Here is a 19,119-nt window from a genome sequence, read left to right as displayed (position 1 = left end):
ACGATATTTGGCTTACACTGGCCTACTCTTTGTTCGGAATCGAATTGTAAAAATGCAGCAAAGAACACACGACAACCTAGTTACAGAAAGACAAAAAAGAAGTCACAACGGCAACTTCGTATTTACAAAATGATTCAATTGGCTAATCTGTCGATTGTTTAGTGTGCAACTGCACAATCGATATTGAAATTTGATTTTTAACATTGTTAGTCTGCTAACTTCTTGTTGAGCCACTGGGGTAGAGGGGGTGACAAAATGATTTGAACACCACTTGTAATGATGGCCCGTTTAATGCTCATTTTAGATATTTTGTGGCAACAAACACGCTAAGTTAGCATTAGATCAAAGAACTCTATCCAATTATAGGTCTAAATTCACAATTAACCATCAATCAAATAGTTATTCAGTCCGCTTTCTCTACGAATCCAAGTTATAGGCGAAGGAATATGTTTATAAATTGAAAACTTAGTAATAGTATATTTAGACTGGTTGTTGTTTGTTGTTGTTTTGAATTAACCACAAAGCTACACCACGAGTATCGAAACCCGGTTTTTAGCGTTGGAAGTTCGCAGACAAACCGCTGAGTCACTGGGGGTCATTTAGATTGGAAGAAGATAATAATGTTTGTTCTGTAAATTGGTTTCGATATGAAACTGAAAAATAAAATTCATACTGAGGCTGGAAAAATATAATATTGTTAGAAATGTGATACAGAACTGAGAGAAAATATTGCTACTGAGGCCGTAAAGGGATAATAATGTTGGAATTGTAATGTAGAACTGCTACACAGAAGATTTTTACTGAAAATGGAAAATTATAATATTGTTAAAGCTGTAATGTAAAACTGTTTGGTTTGTTGTGAAATTCGCGCAAAGTAACAAGTGGTCTATCTTTGCTAGCTGTCCCTGTGGAAGATTAGAGAGAAGAAAGCTAGTTATCACCTTCCACTGTCAACTCTTGGGCTACTGTTTTAACAGTGAATAGTGGAATTGACCATCACATTATATCACCTCAACGACTGAAAAGGTGAGCATGTTCGGTAAACAGGGATTCGAACCTGCAACCTTCAAATTGCGAGTCAAACGCCCTAACATGCCGAGCCATGTGTTGAACTAAAATACAAGAATGGTACCGAGATTGGAAGCATTGTGGTGAAGCACATGAGATGAAAAATAATATATATATATAAATATTATTTGTAATATGAGAATTCGTACGTACAACCAAAGTAAACAGACACTTCATAAATAGATCTTAAAGTGACAACAGCTTTAGGGATAAAATCCAAACACGTCATTACCCAGGCTGCAGAGGAGCCATTAAATCAGACAAGTAAATGTTCAACAATTATTTTTAGGATATGCAGGAAGGACTTGAGAGTGTATGAAGAAACTAACAATAGTTGCTTGACAGAAATAGATAATATAATTAAAGCAAGAATCTTTGGGTTCATTGAGTTCAACTGCTTTCTATAAGTAACCAGACCTGCTAATGCAGTGCTGGAAAACAATATTGTTATTGTGACTAAATGAGGTTAATTATGTAAGGACTATTGGAGGGTCACGAAGTGTTGCAAAAGCCGTGCAAGATCGTTATGTTTGTTAACTCGTGCCGCTAGAGCTGTTAGAGATGTGCACCGTTGAAATCAATCAATCTTTGGCCCATGTTGCGTTGTTACGGTTGCGCGGCCTTTTACAATTAAATGTTTTAAATATTTCAGATTATGAAAGAACTACGCACTTGATGTAGAAAATTTCTTATTTTGTAACAGAATTCTCCTACCGCGTTTACGATCTGCCATAGAACCAGTTTCAAACGCAAAACAAATCATAGCAATCAAAGACCTTATAGCATACCCACATCACGCTGTCTGCTGTGTCCACTGATTTTAGCATTATCAATATGAAGACTTATCCTGTTTCACTGGGAGGCAGTCAATCCGAAAAAAATGTATCTTATTAAAAATGTTTCGTTTTATGAGGAAATTTTATGAAAGAAAGAAAGAAACAACAATAGAAAAGAGGACTTATTTTGTCGACCAAATCAAAGTAACAGTTTAAAGATGTTATTTTTTTCATGTTGGTATTCTATTCATGCATTATTTTATTGTATCATGTCGAATAAATTGCATTGAATAAAATCCCTTTGAAACTTCGTGTAGAAACGACAACGGTAAAAAAATCCTCACCTCGAAAGAGGTCTCTTCTTGCGCTCAGTAAAATGACAAGAAACAGTGGAATCCAGCTGGAAAATCTACACAACTACTTAGCGAACTTGAGCGCTCTATATTGTGCTGCATACACCCATTGCTTAAAAACCAAAACATTTTTGCCAACCGCGCAACAGTTGAATTGTTTCAACGAGCACTTGCTAGGTATTATATAAACATCTGCTAGTTAAACATAAACATAATTTTAAAATAATCGTAGTAAAGATGGTACTTGACCAACATTTAGCACCTTATCGCAGACTGAAGTAGAGGATGACTTGTAGTGATGAGGAACAACTGGAACAAAATAACTCTAAACCAACTAATTCAAAATCTCAGCAATAATTTAAAGTATATACAGCAGTTATTACAAAGTTGAAAATTTCGGACATCAAACTTGTTGACAGTATCATCTCATTTATGTTACGTTCAATAATGTAAATTATATCCATAGTAAGTCGTGGCAACTTCTCTTGTCTCCTGTTAAAACAACAAAAAGTATTTATTTATGACAATTTATATAGAAAACATACCTAATTTTTACTAAACGTCTGCTGTGAAAAGTTACATAAGGGATTGAAAATGCTAAATAATAATTACTTGTACAACATGTAATAAATGGTAGAAAATTACAACAAATTCTTATACTTGTGAAACACGATGAAATATGTTAAATAACTGTAAATGTGTATACCGTCCTGATTATTGAGCGTTTTTCATAATGAATTTTTTCGCCTGTGAAACATAACATTGATCTTTTGTTTACGTAGATTCAACTTTGTTCATAAATTTAATAGTGCAATGTCGAATGTTTTTTACAGCAATCATTACAAGTAACATTTGTTGACAAACGCATATTTGCATGGCATGCTAATTATTATATTATGATAGTTTGTCAAAGAAAATAACAGATGAAAAATTATGCAAAAGTTAAAAAGTATTGTTTCAAAGGGCGATTCCTACAAAAAATATACTATGATAAAACAGATTGGCCAAGGGTAAGTTTAAATGTAATATGTACACCAAAAGCTTTTTCTACATTAAAAACTTAAAGAGAAGTGTGTTAAATTTTATATGGTAGACACTCATTGGTTTGAGATTCTGTACTTGAATTGTTCAGATGACTGAATCCAAAGAATAAGCACTTGACATTTTGTGAACAGTTACAAAAGAATGATATAGTGATTTAAATATAAATTTGTACTAAGTAGTAAAAATATTAGAGATAAAAAGATCATTTCTGGAACAAAACACTAATTAATAAGCGGGTATTACTTTAAGTATATTACTTCAATAATCGGTTAACTTTTTTTTTTGCTGGTATTTTTGTTTATTTTTTGTTTTACGTTCATTAGCTTTTAAAAACTTCTCAACTAAGTAAATATATGACATTAAACTGATCACTTTTTAAATTTTACATCCCAATTTCTTTCCTTCGCTTTCAAATAATTTCACACAGAGAAAACATAAGTTCTAGATTATTATCCTGTTGTATTTTCAAACAATGGTTATGTGACTCTCATACACTTGTTACTGAAATGTGGAGAAAGATGTCGTTACACTTTCTGCATAATAATAATTCCAACTTTGATGTTGTACCCCAGTGGTTCAGCGACATGTCTGCGGAATTCCACCTCTAAAAACTGGGTTTCGATACCCGTGGTGGGCACATCACATTTAACCCATTTTGTAACTTTGTGCTTAATTGAAAAACAACAACTTTGCAAGTTTTGGGCCCGGCATGGTCAAGCGTGTTAAGGCGTGCGACTCGTAATCTGAGGGTCGCAGATTCGCATCCCGGTCGCGCCAAACATGCTCGCCCTTTCAGCCGTGGGGGTGTTATAATGTGTCGGTCAATCCCACTGTTCGTTGGTAAAAGAGTAGCCCAAAAGTTGGCGGTGGGTGGTGATGACTTGCTGCCTTCTCTCTTGTCTTACACTGCTAAATTAGGGACGGCTAGCACAGATAGCCTTCGAGTAGCTTTATGCGAAATTCCAAAACAAACAAACAAATCCAACTTTGATAGTATTTCAGTTCCTCCTTGAGTAGAAGAAAAAAATAGCAGAGTTGTAAACATGTTAGTAGAAATGAGAAATTTACTAGCTCAAACTGAAAACTACCAGTTTATTTATTTTATTGGCATGATGCATCATTAGTACATATTGCAAATGTATACATATTCTATTCATTGAAATGAATTTTTTTCCGTATATTACCTCCTTCCACTTAAATAGCTTTTGTTTTTTTTTAACTTCGCGCAAAGCTACTCGAGGGCTATCTGCACTAGCCCTCCCTAATTTTGCAGTGTAAGACTAGAGGGAAGACAACTAGTCATTACCACCCATCGCCAACTTTTGGGCTACTCTTTACCAACGAATAGTGTGTTTGACCGTCACTTATAACGCCTCCACGGCTGAAAGGGCGAGCACGTTTGATGCGACCGGAATTCGATCCCGCGACCCTCGGATTACGAATCGAACGCCTTATTACACTTGGCCATGCCGGGCCCCTTAAATAGCTATACTTATTCAGTGCTACCCACCATAAGCAAAAAGGTTTATACGCATACCACAAGTGTCTTACCGCGCCTCCATTGGAAATAATTCATTGCAATGAGTCTTTCATGCAAATTACCAGACAAAAACCCTCCACCAATAATAGTGCCACACATTCTTGTCACACATACAGTACCTCCATTCAATTCCACTAGACTATCATTTTGTTTTGGCAGAGTTCTTGTTTAGACGGTTGATTTTTTCTTTGGTGTGCTTTCTAATTATAACTTAAATAGTTATACTATTGAAATGGTACTTTTTATTAATCGCTTTTATTATTGTTAATCCACTGTCCAATCTTTATTGTTTTCCTGTTCGTTTATTTTTCGCACGTTTGTATTCTTCTGTAAAACAATTTGTTTGATTCACTATTTACCACGAATGTCGAGGTTAATGTTACCAATTTGAGTATCACACCTCTTACAAAACACTTTTTCATTCGTAACAGGTGGTGTCACCTGTCGTTGGATTTATCTACGATTATTTAGCAAGAGATAGGTACTGTAGGGGCCAACTACCTCCACCTCCTCCTGAACTATACCTCGCTTCTCCAAGAACATGTCAAACCTGTTCGTTTAACGAAGATTTTGATTGCATTTTTCTAACGCTCAATTTTGCCGTACATTCTTATGCCCCATCTATGGAATCAGCTAGCCCTTAATGACATATTAAGACATGATTTCTCAGGTTTGTGGTGTTTAATATGTTTCCTCTATTTCTTATGATCCCTGTCATCCTTATCATTATTATTTACTCTTCCTATCTTCTCTGGATATATGATATTTTTAGTAGGGCATTTTACCTCCCAATTGGTTGAGATAGCAGCATGTCTTTCCTTTCACGGGTTACCAATCACATTGCTTTTCTCAATTTTGGGCACTCCCTGATTTTCTGTAGTGTTTACATCACAGCAAGTTTTTACACACTCGTATTAACTTTACTTCATTCTGACGGTATTTATCTATAATACATCATCGTTCCCAGGCTATGTATGCACCAAAATCTTGAGGGTTCATTAAGTGACGGCTTCATGTGTCATCCTTGATTCTTGACTTACAAACGTGGTTTCTCTGTTGTTGGGATCTTCTGGGTTTCACTGTGGCCTTATCCCAGGGTAGTTTGCCACCAATTTATTTCAGAGAATTACATCTTGCCCCTCTCTTTAGTGGTATGTATCAACCATGTTCCTGACACTTTGAAATCACGTGAGGAATTATTTACCACTTATACCTTTGTAAATTATTTGTTGTAGTAAAACCATGACAAAGCCCCTGTTCCCATTTCCTGTTTTAGTCCTCATCGATGCTTACCTGTTCTTTCTTCCAGAGGTTCTGTATTTCATCATTTTATTTCATGTAGATTGGCACAACGTTAAGAGTATCGGTGACTACTCACTGAAATGTGGTTTGGTGGAAGCTTGATTGTGAGAATTTGTTCCCCTGTGATGATCTTTTGTCAAATATGTGTGAGATTTTGGATTCTATCAGATGGATCTTTACTACATTCTCTTTCCCCACTTCCTCTATCAAAGGTACCTATTTCCTTCTCTCAGCCTCAGGACCCTATCACCGACAGGCCATTGAACCTATGACTTATCTCAGGCTTATTCCACGCTGTTTGTTTTCTCCAACAAAAATAAAGACTGGCGGCCTGTCATAGATTTGTTTCACCTCAGTCAACTTCTCAGTCTCCCTCGTTTTATCATGAAATTGTTTCTTACTCTCAAGTCGGTTTTTACTCCAGGTATATGAATGACCAAGACGGATGTCGCAAATACTTTCTTACTTATTCCAGTAGCTTTGCAGTCATGACCATATCTTTCGTTTGCCCATCAAGGGATGAGTTATCAATCTTACAAGCTCCCCTTCAAGAGTTGTTTGACCCTGTATATTTCTGTTAAATATTTTGATCTTTTTCTCATCATCGCCATGCTCTTGGGATGCATATTCATTATTATAAGGATAACCGGCTACTATTAACTCATTCTGAACAGGAGTCTACCCATCATAAACTTAAGTTGCTCCAGGAGACGACAGCTCGAGTGGGCTGGTTAATGAAATTCAACTTCCGATGTGCTATGCTTTTGGGGATGTGGTCTTCCTTGGCTACCATGGTCCCAATTAGTCAGGCTCATATGTGAGCTTTTCATAATTAGTAGACTCGTGCATGGGATCCTATGCAGGATCTTACTACCATTCCTCCTGCTGTAGTCAAAGAACTACGTTGGTGGTTGTCCAGGATCAACACATCGGCAGGAGGCTTTAAAGTGTTGTTTTGCAGCTGAAAATACTTATTATATCAACACTCTGCAGTTTCAAGCTGTATGTCATACTTCAGATCATTTTCTTCATCTGGCCAGACATTGTCTGGTCATGCATTCCAGTAACTCCACAGTGGTTGCATTAGTAAGTCACCAACGTGGCACCCATTCCTAATCCCTATGCTTTTATGTTTTGTATCTCATTTTCTGCATCCACATGCAAGATATTCATATCATTGTGTATCATGTTCCGGTGTTTCAATATTGTAATAGATTATCTTTCCCATCCAGACAAAATGTATCCAATGATGTGGTCTCTCAATCCTCTTGTCTTTCAGTGACTTTGACTTCAGTGGGGTACTCCTTACATCGATACCTTTACCATATCCTTCTACCGCAAGCTATATCCTTTTTGGTCTCTGGTTCGTCATTATTTTGCCCTGGCTATCAATGCTTTCAGTCAGGATTGGGTCGACAAATATCTATATGTTAATAATCCCATCCAACTTATTCATCGAATGATTTCATTTATCCATACCACTCCATATCAAGTCCTGATTGATCCTTAGTGGCTGGCTCAGCTGTGATTTTTTAATTATCCTGTATAGTTTCATATCTGGAATGTTCCTCTTGCCTTTCATCTATTAAAGTTTATCAACGTAAATGGAATATTTTCGTTCATTGGTCTCTGGATCAGATGTTCCACCTGACTGGTCTACAGTTCCTCATGTTGTTGAGTTTCTTTCGTGGCTTTTTGATCAAGGATCTTCTGTCTCTTTGGTTTCCAATTATCAGGTGGCTTTGTCCCACACTTTCTATTTATTCCCAATATATTCATATTGATACGTTCCTTCCAGATTCATTGTCCCCTGTTGCGGGCTGCTCCACTGGACTGAGATGCTAATGTGGTCCTCCATTGCCTCTCTCTGTCTCCATTCAAACCGGTTTCCACCTGATCCTTGTTTTACCTTTCTTTCCCTTAATATTTATTTCCTTCTCCTCTTAACCTGTAGACTTTGACGGCCTAACTTATTTGTCAGCACTGTTTAATGTACTCTTTATCATCTAATATATCTTCTCCTTCAACCGAATCATTATTTCTTTCCACAATACACAGTGACCATATCAGCCATGTACTACATGAGCAAAGAAGGAATGGTTGTCCATCCTTATCATACCTTGTACTATACAAGTAAATGTAGCCTGCTTCTAAATATAGGGTGTTGGGGTCACCCATTGTATTGTTTTAGATGTTATCGTTACTCCAGTCTCTCCTCCATGTTTTTCCCTATTAGTTTTCTTCTAGTGGAGTTTAAAAGCCCTTACCTCTTTCCACTTCCAAGCTACTGTGGTGGTAGGCCATAGAGGCATCGTCTTTAATGGTTTAATGACATAAGAAATCCACAGGAAAATACCGTTCAGTGCAGAGTGTTCTACTGGTGTACATGATGTAATCTTCTCTACATTAAAGTAGACAGAAACAAAAGGATTAGACATCAAAGTGTAGTTTACACCTTAGATTGGAATCTCTCACCTTACTTTCATGTATATGTCAGTTGCCAGTGGCCAGGTTTTGGATTTAGGGTATAATAAATCAACATAAGTCCTCACACATATATTATGGATGTATGTATTCCTCATTCAATTATATTCCATCTGTGTCATTAATTACAGTGAAGGCACTTGTGATTGTTATAATTCCTTCTTTTCTTCTCCCTCTTAATGTTACTACACTTTCTGAATTTGAGATGAAGACAGTATGCTTCTCATCCTATCCCTGCATGGATTTCAGTTCCCAGTATCATGGTTTTAGATGTGTTTGCCTTGCTGAGTGTGGACTGTCGTGCCCTAACCACTTTACTCTTGGGAGCAGACCCATATTTTTCTCACATACCACTTGGGCGTGCTCCTCTGTTTTTCATCCATGTGTACCATACCTTTCAGTGATGGACGAAGACTATAACTTGTTGAGACGTGGTGTGGTCTCTCACATCAGTTCTTTGAATCTTATTCTCTTGTGTCCAGGTGTGTCCTTTGTATACTTTCGAAGAATGCTTCTATTACTTCCTTGCACCAGTCTCTTCACCTCTTGAACGTGGGATTATGGCTCTTTATGTGAATGCAGGTATAATTTTCATATACTAAATATCTATTTTCGACCTACACCTACACATTCCACATTTCCTTCTCATTCAAAACCGATGCTTCCAATTTCTGGGAAAATTCCTAGTGATAGTCTGGTTGAATTGAATAGAGAAAATCGAATGTGTAACCAGAGTATATGGCACTCTCACTGGTTGAGGGTTGCCTCTTGGTAATTTTCAAGGGCACACACTGGAATGTTTTTTTTTTTAGTTTAGCGCAAAGCTAGCCATCCATAATTTAACAGGGTGATACCAGATGGGAGGCAGCTAGTCATCACCACTCACTGCTAACTCTTTGGCTACTCTTGACCATCATATAATAACGCCCCCATGATTGAAATGGTGAGCATATTCGGTGTGATTGGGATTTGAACCTGCAAACCTTAGATTACAAGTCGGACCCCGTAACCACCAAAGTCATTTTTATTGGAGGAGAGGCAGAAAACTTTTGTTATGCGTGAAAAAAAATGTTTTGCATATAAAGGGCAACAATGGATAACAATAGCTATTTATATGGAAGGAGGTTAGTATGGCATGAAAATACATTTTGTGTACAGAAAATTATAACTTTCACAACATTATTACACTATGTGTAACGTTGAAAAAAAATGTATGTGCTGGTTAACCAGTCTGTAGAATGATATTCTTCATGTATTGATAATGTGACTTAAATATAGAAATGTTCAATATTAGCAACATCTTCCCAATTTCTGACCTACCAAGGAATAAAGAAAATAGAGTTACAAGTGTGCAGTTTGATCCATTTCACACAAATGTAGCTACTTCATTTTACATCAACAAAAGTTTGTGTTAAAAATTAACACAATAATAGTTGCATAGTTCAGAAAGTTAAAATTTTGAAACTGAATAGTTGCACAGTTTGATTAAAAGATAGTATTTTGCAAATTATGAAAAATAAAATAACAGTGTAGAAAGACATCATTATGTTGTGAAATTTTAAAGTACATTTGATCACACACAAATTTACAAGATTTATAGAACAGAATAATCAATAGTGACATTTATATTATTATGCTTAAAAGCATACATTTACCCCCATGGATTATTTCACTCATGAATGCTTAGCTGAAAAGATTCCAAATCCATCACATTACTAGTACATTTCGATTGTAACAACTGAAAGCTATTTGAAAAAGTTACTGATGTTATTTTAAAAGCAGTGCTTATATGTGTCAATATAATCTGCTGTTTATTTTTTATTGATACTTTATAGTAGTCTTCATATAATGAGATATTTAATAACGTATGATGTTGTATTTCCTGTATAATAAGATAAGCATAAAGTTTTATCATCTTACAAATACTTTAATTAGGTAATATTTCATTGTTCATTTGTTTTTTAAAGCACAATACTTTTATCACCAGAATCTGGTGACGTCTTTACGTGCCAATATATTACAGATTTTAATGATATTTCTTTCAATGTTTCAGTGATTCAGCAGCTGGAAATAAAGCACAAAGAAACCGGGACTGGGTTGAAAGTTGCTGTTAAGCAGATTTATATAACGCAGCAACCTAATACAGAAGAGTTAATCACTGAACTCCAAGTTTTACTGATTCAGTCATTAAAAGATAATGAAAATATATTGTTTTTTGTTTGTTTGCTTTTGAATTTCGCGCAAAGCTATACGAGGGCTATCTGCGCTAGTCGTCCCTAATTTTGTAGTGTAAGACTAGTCAGTGTAAGGAAGCTAGTCATCACCACCCACCGTCAACTCTCACGCTACTCTTTTACCAACGAATAGTGGGACTGACCGTAACATTATAACGTCCCCACGGCTGAAAGGGCGAGCATGTTTAGTACGAGAAGGATTCGAGTTCACGATCCTCAGATTACGAGTCGAGCTTACATCTCAGCGACTCTCAGATTACGAGTTTGACGTCCAACCGTTTTGCGTCATTCTCCATTTTAAATTTCATAATATCACATCCAGTGGCCCATTAACAAGAACATCTGTTGTTTAAGATACCACAGGAAAGTTTAAACGTACATATGGTGTTAAATACCCAGTCTTAGGTGGAGTAGACAAAACTTTTCTTCAAAAGATGTTTTCACAATGATGTAAAAATAGATTCGCGTTGAAGAGAAAATGCAGTTTATTTCAAAGCTAATATTAAAAATTAATGAGTTAAAATTAGTGAAAGAAAACTTTAGCAGCAGTAGCAATTATAAGAAAATTTCATAACATATTAAGTACATAAAATTGATCGATATAAGAACGCTTACGTTTTCAAACATAATTTAGTTTTCGAAGAAAGAAAAAACAACTCTGCGATTTTTGCTCAATGAGTTTATTTTTCATGCCAACCTATCAATTCAAGATAGGAGATTATCTAGACCTACCTAATAACCAATGTAACCATTTTATTATAGTTTGCGTTCATTTTGTTGTTTGTCCTGTATTTACTTTTTTGGCTTAGCCGTAAAAAAAATGTGTGAAAGTAAAATGATATTGTATTAGGCTTCCGTTTCTTTAGGTGTAAAAATGAACATAATGTTGGGTTATCCAAATAACCTGGACGTTGTTTTAAATGATATAAAGTCAGTGTGGGCGAGATTACGTGAAATATTCAAAGCTGGTCTGATACTGTTGGTGTCAAGAATGCTTCACCAATAGAAACATAGATATTGATCGGAAGTTGTACTAATAATTGTTTCACCCATCTTGAAAGTTTAAGATATTTTGAAACTAACATACAGTTTCAAATATTGGATGGCTTTAGCTGACATTTAATTTCATCTTGTGCACTTTCACAGTACTATTAAATACTGTTTTCAAACACATTATTTAAAAACAATTTGTAATTACACTGACCGTTTAATATGAAGCGCATAAGACAATAAACGTGACTAGATTATTTGAAATCTACCCTTCTTTCAGAGAAATTAGATTCTGCATATCGATACACATCTTATCGAGTTCTATCAATTGCTGTTCTCACTATTAGTGAAAGAAAATGGTAAGTTTACTGAAAATGTGACGTTCATATTTAATCTCTTGTTTAAAGATTTGAGATTTAGTAACTAACTACTAAGTTAAAACTCCTTGGTTATTAAACAAAGAGCCTATAACACTAAAATTCTGTTTCGATACCGACGATGGACAAAGCACATACAGCCCATTGTGTAGCTTTGGGCTTAACAACAAACCCAAGAAGATCGAAATTAAGTCCACATTACTCTCGGTAGATCAGCGCGACGTTTACTCACTTACAATCCTAAATTTGGAGTTCGATTATCCGCGGGTGACATATCGTAGATAGTTCATTTGTGCTATCTAAAAATCATATTTTGGTAATACATCTTACGAAATTAAATCAAATGGTGTAAGGTCAATATATTACTTAACACTGTGTTGTCTGTTAGTAAGTTTAATCATTGTGCGTTTTCATGTTTGTCATTTTCATAAATGTCCGCCAGTGGCATAGCAGTAAAACTGCGGACTCACGCTGCTAAAATCTGGGTTTGAATACCCGTGATAGGCATTGCACTGATAGCCCATTGTGAAGTTTTGTGCTTAATTCTAAACACACAAACATTTTCGTAATTTGACACCCAACCTCCTATTACCAGGCTATTATCTAAGAAATCACATACAACATCAAACAAGTGAACAAACAAAGAGACGGCGCTGAACACCATTTCCAGGATGGATCACACAAATCTTTTGTTTAAAAGTATCTGAAAAGTAGTTTAAAAAAATACTTGCGTTGAAGTGCAACTGACGACAGAGAAAAAAACAAAACAACGTAGCATGTTTTAAAGTTCATATCAAAAATTAATGAGCAAATAATTTTTATGTTATGAACTCCAAAACTTACATATTAAACTTATCAGAAGCCCAGCGTGATCGTTGAGAGGGGAAACAGTTCAATTAAAGTAGCACACATAAGGAACAAGCAGTACATATGTGACGTGTCAGAACAGAATTCTGCACCTTAATCAAATGAGTCTAGCTGCCAATACAGAAAGACAGTACTGTATCAACAACAGTTGTTCTAGTTCCCAGAGAAAAGATTAATCCATGTCCTCCCCATATATCAACCAGTTCATGTATTTTGTGTGAAAAGGGGAGGGTGAGATTACGTTTCTTGAAACATAACTTAGATTAGGGATTTCGTCAAATCTGGAAATGATTATGGATGAAAGAAAAACATCGTCTGCAACTTACTCAACATCTTTTTGCTTCAGTAACTTAAGATATCTGCAGATAATTTATCTGCAGTTGTATACACAATTTGGTTTAACTTGCATGTGCCGTTCTCACTGGGAGAATCAGTCCATATACATCTACGTCTCCAGTTTGCATGCGAACTAAATATTGAACATATTGGACAGTTATCACACCTTCAGTTTTAGTTCATTAGTCCTCACAATAACAAACAATTTTTAAGTACTTAAAAGTAGAACTAGTCCGTATGGTCTTACACTACAATTATAGCTTTTATCGCCTTACAAGTACAAGTAGTCCATACATTCTTACGACTACAGCTGTAGCTTTCATCTTCTTACAACTACAACTAGCTTTTATCTCTTTAAAGCTAGAAACAAACCTACATATTTACATCTGCAACTTGACCTTCTGCTCCAGCTCCAACTCAACCTTACGTCCTTAAATCTGGAACTAGCTTTCATCTCTCCTTAACTGCAACTAAACCTTGCGTCTTTAAAGCCACAACTAGCTTTTACACCTCTACGGTTAATCTTTTCGTCTTTTCATCCACAAATAACTTTTGCTTTCTTAAAATTACTGTTGATTGATTTCGGCTTCTATTGATAGTGAGATATTTGACGAGATGTTTTCAGTGAATTAGTTATTTGTATTTATTAACAGGGTGCACTCATTGACTTTATCTAGATCTGAAATTTTTATGTAAAACAAAAGTGAGAGAGAGAAGTCAGCGTGTTAATTGAACTACCTGGCGTGTTTAAGTGGTGAATCTTTCGTGAACTCGTTCATAATCACCTCAGATTGAAACTGAATACATGTTTGTGGTCATCAGTGATGTCGAGAAAACCCACTTGTAGAGAAATATATATGCTAAAACGGCTCGTTTGGGTTGAGAAAACATTTTACATAGAAGAGCGAACAACGTTTCGACCTTCTTCGGTCATCGTCAGGTTCAGAAAGAAAGAGGTAACTGACCAGAAGCTGACTACATGTTTGAAAGGGGTTGTGTAACTGATTGTCGGAATGTAGAGGGCGGTGTTAGATGTTTGAATATATAATTTTATTTATTTTATTATATTAATATAGATATAAAGGCGTTCCTTTATACTGGCTTCTTTAATTTTGCGTTTATGTTTGTTTCTTTATTTAGTATTTGAGTGTTTTCTATGGTTATGTTGTGTTTATTTGACTTGCAGTGTTCGGAAACGTGTGAAGGTGACTTTTTATGTTCTTTGAATCTGGTTTCCATTTTTCTACACTCAAATACTAAATAAAGAAACAAACATAAACAAACGCAAAATTAAAGAAGCCTTACTTATACAACAACTTAAACCCAAAATAAACCAATATAAAGGAACGCTTTTATACCTATATTAATATAATAAAATAAATAAAATTATATATTCAAATATCTAACACCGCCCTCTACATTCCGACAATCAGTTACACAACCCCTTTCAATCATGTAGTCAGCTTCCGGTCAGTTACCTCTTTCTTTCTGAACCTGACTATGACCGAAGAAGGTCGAAACGTTGTTCGCTCTTCTATGTAAAATATTTTCTCAACCCAAACGAGCCGTTTTTGCATATATGTTTGTGGTCAGCCGCGCGCGTCATAGTCACCAATCAATCTTTATCAACACTTTCTTCTTTCAGACCAGAAATATATACAGTTCAATGTCATTGGGTTATTCATTAAATGTGGAAGAGAGGAGTGAAAGAAAAAGTTGTTCCAGAAATTCCTTCCTTTCCATGTATTTAATAATAATAAAAACCTATTGTTAAGGCACTGAATTATTACTTTCGGATATACTGTGTCCAAATGGTGAAATTTAACATTCATCTTTAAAATTCATCGGATTATTTACAAACCCCGAAAAAGAAACAAGTAAAAGATGTCATTTTGTTGAATACTATTTAGGCCTTTTAAGAAAACCAAACACTATGCATTGCTGCCACGTTTCTAGAAAATTGAAACTCTGTGTTTTTAGTTTATTTTGTCGTGGTTTTTCAGTGATCTGAATAGTGCAGTTACATAGCTGACACTCATGGTTCTAATATATGTTACTATAAATAGTCAAAACACAAATACAAACATTACCTCACCGTTCAATTTCTAAGATCCTTGATTCTTTTGGTAAAGTTTATTTTCTATACTTTGATATTCATTTCTTCACACAGAATGTTTACAACCACAAACTAGCAGATTATAGACATTATATATTTTATAATAAACTAAGCCTTACTTACAGACACACATACATATATAATATAACTAAATTTTTCATAAGTGAGAAATAATGCATTTTAATGTATGTACATAGAATTTTCATACGGGAGTAGTTACCTTAAATACCTAAAAAGTGACAACAAAGACATGTCGCTCTCATTCATGACCTGTGCACTGTTTTACATATCTACGTAACTATAGTTTTAATGAGAGAAGAAAACCAAGCCTTAATCACAGACACACGACGGATAGTGATAAAAGGAATATCGTATCAACAGTTCCTGTATTTTTATGCACTGTTCATTGGCGAATAAATGACGTGTTTGAATGTACTGGAAACCACTTACTGATTAACCAACCGCTGATTAGTACAATCAGAAAATAAAAGTTCCTGTGTGAGATAAAATGAACTTAACGGGAAAATATGTTGAAGGAGTAGAGAGAATTATTTAGTTAAATCTAGAGTTCCTTTTGTATGTTTGAAACTTTATAAAAAAATCATTAAACTGAAATAAATCTTAAACTCATGTCAATCACTATCTTAAGGTCAAATATTCATTATAGAAGAACAAAAAGCGCGCTAACAGTGACTGACAGACTCCAGAAACGATGCATCAAAATCCCGTGACGTCTATCACGCACATATACATATATATAATTCAACTACATTTTTCTAGAAATGAGAAATATTGCACTTTAAGATATGTATATTGAATTACACTGTGTAACACAAATTTTGTTCCTGGATAGTATGTATTATTTCTTAATTGCTTATGTTGTAAAAGTACAGAAAATGGCCATTATTCCCTTCATACTTTACTTTTGTGATCTGGATAATGAAATTTAGAAATTAACCTATTTTCTATATAAAAACGGGCAAATTTGCATATTTTAATTAAATAAGGTCTGAATAAAAGAACACATAAATCAATATTTACATGTACTTATACTTAAGTTATACAAAAATGTTTAGAAGTGAGTAGTTTTTCCAGATATGCGATTGTAATGTAAATCACTTTCACGTGTCAGACCCAAATATAGTCCACTGTCATGTTGTCGTTATACGCTCCTTGACAGCTGCGTTCAACGTCCTGTATGTCTTGATGGAAACGGTCGCCTTGCTCCTCTGAGTGTGCTCCCATGTTCTCCTTGAATTTATCAAGATGAGCGACAAGGATATGGTCTTTTAAGGACGTCCTGCAGCCAATTTTGCTGTAGTTCTTCACCACAGCTTTAACAAATTCCACATAATTTTCAGCCTTGTGATTGTCCAAGAAGCACCAAACCACTGCGACAAAGCTCCTTTTAGCTTTTTTTTCCCTTCCAACTGAGCTTCTTGGGGAATTCTGTGTACTCCAGGGTCTTTTTTATTTGTGGTCCAACGAGGACACCATATTTGGCCTTTGCCTCAGTCAGCTTAGAGAAGAACTCTCGAAGGTACTTGGAGGCTGAAGACTCCTTATCAAGAGCTGTGACAAATTGTTTCATTAGACCCAATTTTATGTGCAATGGTGGGAGTAACACCTTTTGGAGGTCCACTAGTGGCTCACACTTCACATTGTGCCTCCCTACAGAGAACTCGATCCGTTGGGAACAGTGCTTCCTGCTGTAGTGCGCTGTGGTGTCCCTGCTGTTCCAAAGGCAAAGATAACAGAAAAACTGGGTAAAGCGTCCTTGGAGACCCATCAGGAATGCCACCATTTTGAAGTCTCCGATAACCTCCCAGCCTAACTCATCATACTTCAAGGCTTCTAGCAAGGTCTTGACGCTGTTGTATTCCTTTTTTAGGTGCACCGAATGAGCCAGAGGAAAAGACGGAAACTTATTCCCGTTATGAAGTAGCACAACTATGAGGCTTCTGGATGAGCTATCAACAAAGGGGCACCACTCGTTCGGATTACAGGCAATTCCAATTGTCTCGCACAGACCGGGTACACTGGGGCAGAAGCAGAGCCCATCTTGACGAGTAAAGAAGCTTCCTTAGACTTGTGACTTGCACACTTTCATTCTTGAATATCCTTGTAGGTTCTACAACATTCTAGAAAGTTCTTGAAACTTCTTGTAAGTTCGAGAAAATTCTCTATCAGCTACTCAGTACTGAATCTATCTGGAATGTTGTCGAAAATGGGTAAATTTGAAAATTTCATTACCCAGGTCACAAAAGCAAAGTTTGAAGAGAAAAATAGGTCTTTTCCATTTAATTTAGGCATAAGTAATTGGGAAATATCGCTTTCTGCCCAGAAACAAGAAAAAGTATTAAAATATTTTCCATAGTGTTATTTGTCACCTTATATATTCATATAATGTTCACAATCGGAGTTTCAAAAAGTGCAATATATTCCATATTTGTAAAAAATAAATAATTATAGTGACAATTATTACCCTTTATTCAAAAATGATTATATCTGTCTTATAACTTTGTGGCTATAGAAGAGCGTCTGTAATTAGTTCGTGGATGTATGACAAATGGAATATTACTGACCCGTGTTTCCACCTGATCCTTGTTTTACCTTTCTTTCCCTTAATATTTATTTCCTTCTCCTCTTAACCTGTAGACTTTGACGACCTAACTTATTTGTCAGCACTGTTTAATGTACTCTTTATCATCTAATATATCTTCTCCTTCAGCGGACGTCGTCTTTGCCCAGAAATTATTCGTCAAATGAATTGACTCATTCAGGAAAGGAGGTTTGACAAGATTACAGACGCGTCCCTCATTATTTTTTATTTAATTAAAGTTTATGAGAAAAACACATTTTACAGAAAACAAAGAAAAGAAATATAAGGCATAAAACAATTTGTTTTTTGTCTTATGTGCTCTACTAGCTAGAGTATTGAATCCCGATATTTATCGTTATAATTTTTAAAACCTACCTTTAAGCCGTTAGGAACTTGAATATGTATCGTTCCCGAACCACAAAATTATCATTTGATTCTTGGGGCAACTGTGGTGCTTATGTTGAATGCTTCATATTCATGTTGATTTATTACAAAGGCTTACTTTTTTGACAGCTTCGATGATATAACAGTAAAATAATTTAATTCAGAAGTTTAGAAGATTGAGTTGAAGGTGAAAGTATTAGCTTGTATACTAGTTTCCAACAAAGCCTTACGTTATGTTTTTATACTAAATTAGAAGGAAACCTATTGATGGCAGGTAATGTATGTTAACATAAAAATATAGATGTTGATGACTTGTGTACGATACTATAGTAAGTCGTTAAAATAATATTAATTGAATATATGTGATTTATTGTACACATCGCACTGAGTAAGATCAAATCCTCTTAGAAATGGAAATGCTATAATTTAGCAATGAATTTTTTAACAAATTGAATGAGTAAATTTTAATTAAATGATTATACTTTCAAAAAAATTTAAATTGTAAGGAAATGTAGCTAATTTAATGATAAGCATCCTTTAATGATGATTTAACAATCATTAATTCAGAGAATTAATCATAAGTTATTTAATTAATTAGAACTAAGCATCTTGTATTGAACAATGTATTTAATTATTAGTGCATAAT

The 19,119-nt window shown here is 35.2% G+C and overlaps 1 protein-coding gene and 1 long non-coding RNA gene across 4 annotated transcripts in view; both read left to right on the top strand.

Moving 5' to 3' along the window:
• Nucleotides 1-10,773, top strand: part of LOC143253698 (uncharacterized) — an 82,786-nt gene extending 72,013 nt beyond the window's left edge. The window contains exon 4 of the mRNA XM_076507969.1: nucleotides 10,621-10,773. Within this exon, the coding sequence (XP_076364084.1) occupies nucleotides 10,621-10,681 (61 nt within the window). The 3' untranslated portion in view covers nucleotides 10,682-10,773. The remainder of the gene's footprint in view (nucleotides 1-10,620) is intronic.
• Nucleotides 1-19,119, top strand: part of LOC143253709 (uncharacterized) — a 397,296-nt gene that overhangs the window by 305,770 nt on the left and 72,407 nt on the right. The gene's annotated exons all lie outside the window — the stretch shown is intronic.

Source organism: Tachypleus tridentatus, chromosome 6 (assembly GCF_004210375.1).
Source record: "Tachypleus tridentatus isolate NWPU-2018 chromosome 6, ASM421037v1, whole genome shotgun sequence".
Classification (NCBI taxonomy): Eukaryota; Metazoa; Arthropoda; class Merostomata; order Xiphosura; family Limulidae; genus Tachypleus; species Tachypleus tridentatus.
This window is presented reverse-complemented; position numbering and strand designations above follow the sequence as displayed.